Raw genomic sequence first — 8709 nt, 5'->3', positions numbered from 1 at the left:
GTATTATAGATGATTGCACCGTATTCCATTTTTGCTAGTATAATTGCTTTATATATAGTAATGAGGCTATTTTTTTCAGAGCCCCAGGAGTGGTGAGATAAGGTTTTCATAATTTTCATGTTGTTGTTTGCATTTATTTTGAGGTTTTTTAGGTGTGGGTTCCAATTTAATTTGTGATCGAAAGTCATACCTAGTATTTTTATTTTATCTGTATATGATATAATGGTGTTATTTAATTTGATGTGGAATAAGTTTTCATTACGTTTTTTGTGGAAGATGATACTTTGGGTTTTGGATGGTGAGAAATTAAAACCTGTTGTGGTTGACCACTTGAGGAGTTTATCTAGAGCTTGCTGGATGAGTTCGACTGATGTTTTTATGTTTACGCCACTACAAAAAATGTTACAATCATCCGCAAAGATGGTATACTTTATAGGGGGAAGGAGATTGTCAAATATATTATTTATTGCGATTAAGAACAGGGTGACACTTATGACTGAGCCCTGGGGGACTCCATTTTCAGTGGTATGGGTGGTTGATAGTGTTTCACCAATTTTTGTTTGGAATGATCTGTCCTGTAAGAAGTTAGTGATGAATGTAATCATGTTTCCTGAAATGTTCCATTCACGTAGGATAAGTATAACTCTTTGTCTCCAAACCATATCATATGCTTTTGTTAAGTCAAGCGCTACTAGGATTGTGTGTTGGTTTACTTTGGCTGCGTTACATATATGGGAGTGAATATTGGATAAAGTATTGAGTGTGGAGTGATTTTTCCGGAATCCACATTGTTCTTTATTGAATTTTTTGGAGACTTCTAAGTGCCATATAAGTCTTGAGTTAATTATTTTTTCGAGTACTTTGCAAAGTGTGCTTATTAGAGAGATGGGACGGTAGTTTTCTGCGTGAAATTTGTCTTTATCTGGTTTGGGTATTGGGATAATAATTGCTTTGCGCCATTGGTTGGGAAAAAAACCGTATTCCCATATTGTGTTGTAGACTAGAAGAAGTTTTTGTTGGGCGAAGGAGGACAGATGATGAAGGAATATGTAAGGGATGTCGTCAGGGCCTGGGCTTTTGCTTTTGCACTTCAGGAGTGCCTGGTTGAATTCATCCATACTGATAGTGGAGTTATATGAGTCTTCACTGTGCTGAGGTAGGCTGTCTGTGACAGAAGAGTTCTCGACTTTGTTTTTGTGTCTTAGGAAGGATTCCGTATGGTTTTGATTACTATTGTTTGTCTGAAATAGGTCGGTGAAGGCTTGGGCGATGTCCGGGCTAGTTTTGATGAATTCATCTTTGTATTTCATGATATTGGGTATCGAGTTGAATTTGTTTCCTTTAAATGTTTTAATTTTGTTCCACATAGTGGTAGCTGAGGTTCGTTGGTTGATTGTGGAGACGAATGTTTTCCAGGCTACGCATTTGCTATTTTTGGTAATAAACCTTGATTCTGCCCTAGCTTTTTTAAGTGCTATGTGGTCTGACAAAGATTTAGTTTTTTTAAAACGATTTAATTTTTTTTTGTAATTTTTAATAGCTTCTTTGCATTCGGGGTTCCACCATGGTGCTGTTTTGGTGGCTTTAGAACGGGAAGACTTTCCTATAGATATATTTGCCGCGTTTACAATAATTTCGGTGAGGGAAGTCACTATGGAGTCAATTTTATTTTGGTCTATTTCTAATTCATCAGCATTCTTTATGGCCCAGTCTTGATTTTCTAAGTGGTGATCAACCAACTCAGTGAAGAGACTCCAGTTAGCTTTGGTAAGCTTCCATCGCTTAATTGGTTCATCGGGTGTAGATTGGTTGAAAATGTTAAGGTGGATAGGCCAATGGTCGCTTCCATTATATTCAGTTAGTACTTTCCAGTCTAATTCAGGGGCAAAGTTGGTGCTGGATATTGTTAGATCTATGGCTGATAAAGAATTGTTTGTTGAGTTGTGTCTTGTTGGGTCGCCATTATTTAATAGTATTAGTGAAGGATTTTCTAATAATTTTTCTATCGTTTTCCCACGGCTGTCAGTGTGCGATGATCCCCATAAGAAGTTTCTGCTGTTGAAGTCGCCCAGGATTAAGAAAGGTTTGGGGAGTTGTGTTATTATTGAATTTAGATCAAGGAGAGAAAGAGGGGTGCTGTCGGGGATATAAATATTACATATAGTTAGTGTTGTCTTGAGGATGACCTGAACTGCTATTACTTCCAAATTTGAGTTGACATATATTTCCTTGCTGTTAATATTGTTTTTGATGTATGTTGCGACTCCGCCACTGGCTCTGAGTGCGTCGGGGCGATTTTTATTATATCCGGAGTATCCGTTAATGTTGCCTATGTGGAGGTTTTTGAAATTTGTTTCTTGTAAACAGATAATGTCTGGATTTTGTTCATATTTAATACGGTTTATATCAGTGTTGTGTTTGTAAAAACCATTGCAGTTCCATTGAATTAATGAATTCATACTTGGAGATAAGGATTAATAGAAATTGAGGGGGAGGGGGAGAGAGAGAGTAGAGATGAAGAAAGTTATTAGAAAGGGAGGATAAGATAGTGAGAAGGGCTATGACGATTTGGAGAGTGGTGAATCCGTTTGGTTTTCGTCGAGAGGGATGATTTGGAAAAGGATGTTGGCGAGTTTGGTCAACCTGGTCTTAATTCTTCTGTCAACGAGTGAAGGTCTTATTATCTCGATTGTTTCAGATAGTTTCTTTATGTCGGTGCCAGACCCTTTACACAGATCTTGGATGTTAATAAGTTTATTGGAGGAGTTTTCTAGAATGTATTTGAACTGTGTGAGAGACATGGGTATTTTATCGTCTATTGCAAACAATGGCTCCGCAGGTGCTAACTGTTCATTAATTGAATCTAGGTTTTTTGTTGATACACTATCTTTTAACTTGTCCGCTAGCTTTGGTTTTTTGTTATTATCTTTTGGTTTATTTTTTCCGATTTGTGAGTTTTCGGGTGTAGAATAGATATTATGGGATGTGGGACTTGGTGAAGTGGGAGGGGAAGGGGAGGAAGGGCATGTTGATGTAGGTGCTGGGCGTTTGTATGTTTCTTTTATGACTTCGCTGTTAGGTATATCTTGGTAGTTGTTGTTAATTACTATTTCCTCATTTATTGGGGCTGATATATTGGTGTCCATAGGTTTTTCTATTTGAGATATGGGCAGATTGGCTTTTTCGTTAAGATTTACTTGGTTGTTTTGATTTGTTGATATTTCCATTTGTGTTGAGCCGTTTATATCGATTTCTATAGGTATGGTGCGGTGTGGTGGATATAAGGAGTGAGTGTTAGGGCTATTAGAATCAGATTGAGTGGTTTTGTTGGTTTCTAGATTGCTTTCAGTATTAAATCTGCATGAAGTGGAAATGTGACCATTTTGGTTGCAAACAAAACAAGTTAATGTGTCATCTGTGATAAAGATATGAAACGAAGTTTCTTCTTGTTTTATGACAAGAGAGCCAGGTAGTTTATAGTGGTCTTCGGGGTTGATGTAGATTTGTCTTCTGAAACTTGTGACGTGCGCGAATAATTCTGAAGAGCTAACTGTTTTTAATGGAAATAATGCTGATGTGGTACGGACTCCTATTTCGTGTAAAGCTTTGATTATAGAGCTATCAGGTATAACGGGGTATACATTAGATAAGGTGATTCTTTTTGACGGATTTATCAACTTTCTTATTATAATTTCTTCATTGTTAATTAAAATTTTCTGATGGTTTTTAACCAGTTCGTTAGCTGTGTTTTGGTTGTTGAAAAAGATACAGAAACGGTTTTTGGAAATGCGTGACGCGGAAGTCATATTTGCGGGCGCTGTGAATTTACTAATTGCTAAAAGGTAGTCTATTTGTTTAACGCCATCGATTGCCTTAAAGACTATAGCTTGATTAAGTTTAGGACAGGCATTAGTTGCTGTTGCCTCAGCAAAATTTTTTGTATGAGATTTTACGATTTCATTGTTTGTATCTATATTTGAAATGTTGTTAGATTGAGAGTTGTTGTTGCTTAACGTGAGGTTGGACTTCGGAGATTTTGGTGATGTTGTTAATTTTACGCGAGCATTATTATCGATATTGTTAATTGGTTGAGGTTTTAATTGGATTGTAGATAGTGATGTTACCGCTCCCAGGGAGTCGGCAGTAGGGTTGTCGCTCATTATCTGAGCGACTATAGACGGTGCGTGTTTGTTATCTAATTATATTTAAAATATAGTATATGCATATTACCCATGTGTGTCGCTGTGTTACTTTGCTATCGGGAGCTAATAAATCGAGGTACGGTACACACGTGTTGCACGGTCGACTGTCAAACACGAACTGTGCTAAGAAGTGTTTTTGAAGTTAAATTAAAAATAAATACTATTGGTCCTGATGTTCCTATTTTTAAAAAATTCCAACAAGCGTGGCCCGAAATTGACTTAAAAAAGTATGAAATTTGAATAAATTATGCATTTGTAAAATCTATAGTTGGAAAAAATAAATCTCAAATTATAGACTTCTGTTTACAAAATTTAAAAAAAAAACAATGTAGAGATGATTACAAAGAAATTCTAGAGTTGACTATTATTTTTCTAGGTGAAAACCTACCAAATGGTATATTGTTTCACTATCCTGGTGCTTTTCACCATGCCAGGTGGATGTCAAAGGCAATTTATTTATTCAAAATATACATGTTTCGAAAACAATTTAAACTTAATGTTCGAGAAGAAAATACATTTCGAGATATATGTATTTTTCTAGTTACGATATACGTAGAAGCATGGTTTAGATGCCCTGCTGCAATCGAAGCACCTTATAATGACTTTATATTTTTAAAAAAATTAATCGAATACCCAGATAAAGCTATTCCTGAAACAGCTGCACATAAATTTTGTGGACACTTATGGTATTTTGCGCCGGAAAGTATAGCCTTATCATTTTTTGATTTTCGGGTGCCAACCGAAATTAAAATTAAAATGGTCGAAGCACTTAAATCAACGCAGAACAATGATGATACAATTAAAAAAATTGTTTTGAGTAAAGAGGGTATAAAAACATTTATATAAAAAGAATTACATGAATTTGTATCACCAGAAACAGTCAACTTTTTTTCAAGATTTAAAATTTCAGCCGACTTCATAGATTTCCATCTGGATACTTGGAAAGAAAGAGAAGACTATAAAAATGGAATTTATATTTTAACAGAGTTATCAGTCATAAATGATATAAAAATATTATATCATTATAATAATACAAAAAATAATTATACAAAAATTATAACATTAAAATTGTAACACTATTGTTTTCTAAACGTTTAATCTCCAAGTAACTGTAAATATGTTCTTTAGATGACTCGTGAAATTTTACGCAACGGGATAAGTTTTTAAAATCACAATAACCAACTATCAACCAGACAAATTTTGATTGTCCTAACAGTATACACGGCCAACAAAATAACGCTTGTTTGTAATAGCTTTCACAAAGCCAAGAATCCAAATCATACCATGCAGAATTAAACTGTCGACTAAATACTTTGCCACCTTTTTTGTCAAGTGATTGGCACGACAAAAAAAGTTGGCTTACCTTTTCTAATCAAATAATTTTTATGAATATTATTCCAACGCCTAAAAGGCTTTTTAAGTAATATCATTACTGAATCATTTATAGGATCCATAGTTCCAGAATGTGACACAATGACAAGTCACTTGTACTAAAATGTACTATACAGTATAGTAGTATACAACAATATAATATCGCTAATCGTTATAGTTTTGCGTACAAGAACCAATAAGACTTTTATTAAATCAACAATAGACACGAATAGGAAACACAGTAATACAGTACTACGGTTAGTACCACATAATTATTTTGTACATTAATCGTGTACTTTTTCGGCCGAGCCAATGTTTACATGCCGCCTCAATCGTCGCCTATGGAGTGCATGTGCTATGCGTACGGCGCATGTGCGTGCAGGATCGTATTATTTAATAATATTATAAACCTACACGTAAAAGGCACCGTCAGCGGTCGCTCTTACGGATACGGTAGGAAGATTACGAAACCAGTCGTCACCGGGCAACAAAATCGCGTATAATTTTAGACTGAAACAACCTGTGCCCCGTGATCAGTATACCCGTATAAACTGATACCATATTATTAAAAACTATTAACTACGGAAATGTTTGTATTAAAATCTAATATTCTGTTTTGACATTTTTCTATGACAAAATTCTGAACATTAATAATATATCAAGGGTGCCCAAACCCAGGCCCGTCAACGCTTTTGGATTTGCCCGCCAACATCTATACTCTATAGTCTATGACATTTTAAATTATTATTAATATTTTTTTTAAGTTTAAATTTTGTTGTATATTTTATTTTATATAGTGTGTGTATCAAATTAGCACTAGGACCATTCCACACAGCAATGTTATCGGGTTTTCCTGTGATGACCGGATGCGTTTTACCCCAACCCGCATTTGTCGCGATGTTAATCGGTATTATTTTTATGTTTATAGATTATCTTGATTGTCCGTCGACGTAGTCGTCGTATATCGGCGAGTTAAGATAATAAATTGTTATTCGAAATATTGTACAAACAGCGACCAAAATCAGTCGCTCCGCACCCGCCTTTTGCTACGGTCGTAAAAATAATACGTACAACTTAATAATTATTAAATTATTTTGTAATAATTGCGTTTATTCTGTGTTTTTACTTGTTAATTTTAAGCCAGAATGGCTCTCAGCAAACCAATTACGTCGAAATTGAAAGAACGTTCTCGGACATTTCACGAAGAATAGGAGATGCAATATTGCTTTACTGAAAGCAAAGCATTGAAGCCCATATGTCTTATTTGCTCCACTATGATTACCGTCACCAAAAAATATAATTTAGAACGGCATTTTAAACAAAATCATTCAAGTATTAATAAAAACTACCCGGAAGGAAGTTCTCTAAGAGCTGAGTTTATAAAGAAGAAAAAAAAAGAAATATTTGGTCTGCAGAATCTGTTTGTAAAAAAATTTGATGGACTCGAATCTATGGTAAAAACATCATATGAGATATCTTTACTTTTAGCCAAAAATAAAAAGCCTTTTTCTGATGGGGAAATTATTAAAGAGGCTTTATCAATTTTTTCTAATAACTGTAATGATAAAAATATAAAAACTAAAGCAGACGGTATTTCACTTTCGAGAAATACTGTAACAAGACGAGTAGAGGAGATGTCAAACGATATTAGCAACCAAATAACACAAACCGTAACGAAATGTAAGTATTATTCATTGGCGTTGGATGAAACTTGTGATTTGACGAGTATGTCACAGCTAGCCATCTTCGTGAGGTGTGTTGATGAAAATTTTAATGTATTTTTAGATTTATTAGAGCTCAGCCAGTTGGAAACTACAAGTACCAGAAGAGACATATTTATGAAAATCAAGAAATGTGTCGACAGAAAAGGTATAGCGTGGGAAAAAATTAATTCTGTTTGTACTGATGGAGCACCCGCTATGAGGGGAAAAATAAATGGTTGTGTGGCCTTGTTAAAACAGTTCTTAGGCCGGGAATTATTTTCATATCATTGTATCATCCATCAGGAAGCTTTATGTGCCAAAGATATGAAGTTTAATGATGTTATTGATCCTGTAGTACGCTGTATTAATTATATCCGAGCCAAAGCTCTTCATCGAAGACAATTCAGGGTTTTATTTGAAGAAGAAATCAATGAATTCGGTGAGTTACATTTGTATTGTGCTCTCCGCTGGTTATCTAAGGGTGAAATGCTGAAACATTTTTTTCATTTGCGGAGAGAGGTCTTGCAATTTTTAGTAGAAAAGCAGGCAATGCCTGATGAGCGAGATTTACTTGAAAGTGAATCATGGTTATGCGATCTTGCGTTTTTAATAGATATTACACAGCACCTCAACATACTTAACCGGAAGCTGCAAGGAAAGGACTGTTCGTTACCAATAATGTTCAATTTGGTTTATGGATTTAAAGCGAAACTCTCCCTTTTTTTGACAAATTTGACTAGAAATAATATCGATCATTTTCCTACGCTTGTAGATATAAGAGGAAAACTAGAAAATACTTCACCTGACATCTCGAAATATCAAACACAAATTCAATTATTGTTGCAGTCTTTTGAGAACAGATTTCAGGATTTTGAGAAGGACAAAAATAATATTTTGTTTTTCATGAACCCATTTTCAATCACTTTTAGTGAAATACAAAAATATTCATGCAATATCCAGTTGGAAATCACAGAAATTCAAAACCACGTTTCCTTGAAGCAGATATTTACCGAAATTGTATTATCACAACCACAACTGCAGTCTTCAGAAAATTTATTAAAATTTTGGAAATTAGTACCAAAAGAAGACTTTCCTGCAACGTGTGATCTTGCCTTGCAGATTTCAAGCAGATTTGGATCAACATATATTTGCGAAAAAACTTTTTCTACTCTAACCTATGTCAAAAATAAATATCGTAGTTCGTTAACTGCGCCTCATATTTCAGATTTGATGTTGTTATCAACATCAGATTTATCACCAGATATTGAAAAATTATTAGCTAATAAGTCTCTTCATAGGTCTCACTGATGTTTTTTTTTAAATATTATTAAAAATTAAAACATGTGAAATTTAAAATGTTGTTTAATTTAAATACCTATTTGTTCCATCTAATTAAGTATCTATTGAAAATAGAATTTTAGATGAATTATAAG

The 8709-nt window shown here is 34.4% G+C and overlaps 1 protein-coding gene across 1 annotated transcript; it reads left to right on the top strand.

Annotated features, from left to right (window-relative positions):
- The first annotated feature begins 6787 nt into the window (after positions 1 to 6787).
- Positions 6788 to 8632, top strand: LOC112690514 (general transcription factor II-I repeat domain-containing protein 2-like). The gene is made up of 3 exons (XM_025564537.1): positions 6788 to 6980; positions 7062 to 7253; positions 7359 to 8632. The coding sequence occupies exons 1-3, from the start codon at positions 6788 to 6790 to the stop codon at positions 8582 to 8584; spliced, it is 1611 nt and encodes a 536-aa protein (XP_025420322.1). The 3' UTR covers positions 8585 to 8632.
- Positions 8633 to 8709: the final 77 nt, after the last annotated feature.

This window comes from Sipha flava, unplaced genomic scaffold (genome assembly GCF_003268045.1).
Source record: "Sipha flava isolate LNK unplaced genomic scaffold, YSA_version1 508_pilon_pilon, whole genome shotgun sequence".
Lineage (NCBI taxonomy): Eukaryota > Metazoa > Arthropoda > Insecta > Hemiptera > Aphididae > Sipha > Sipha flava.
This window is presented reverse-complemented; position numbering and strand designations above follow the sequence as displayed.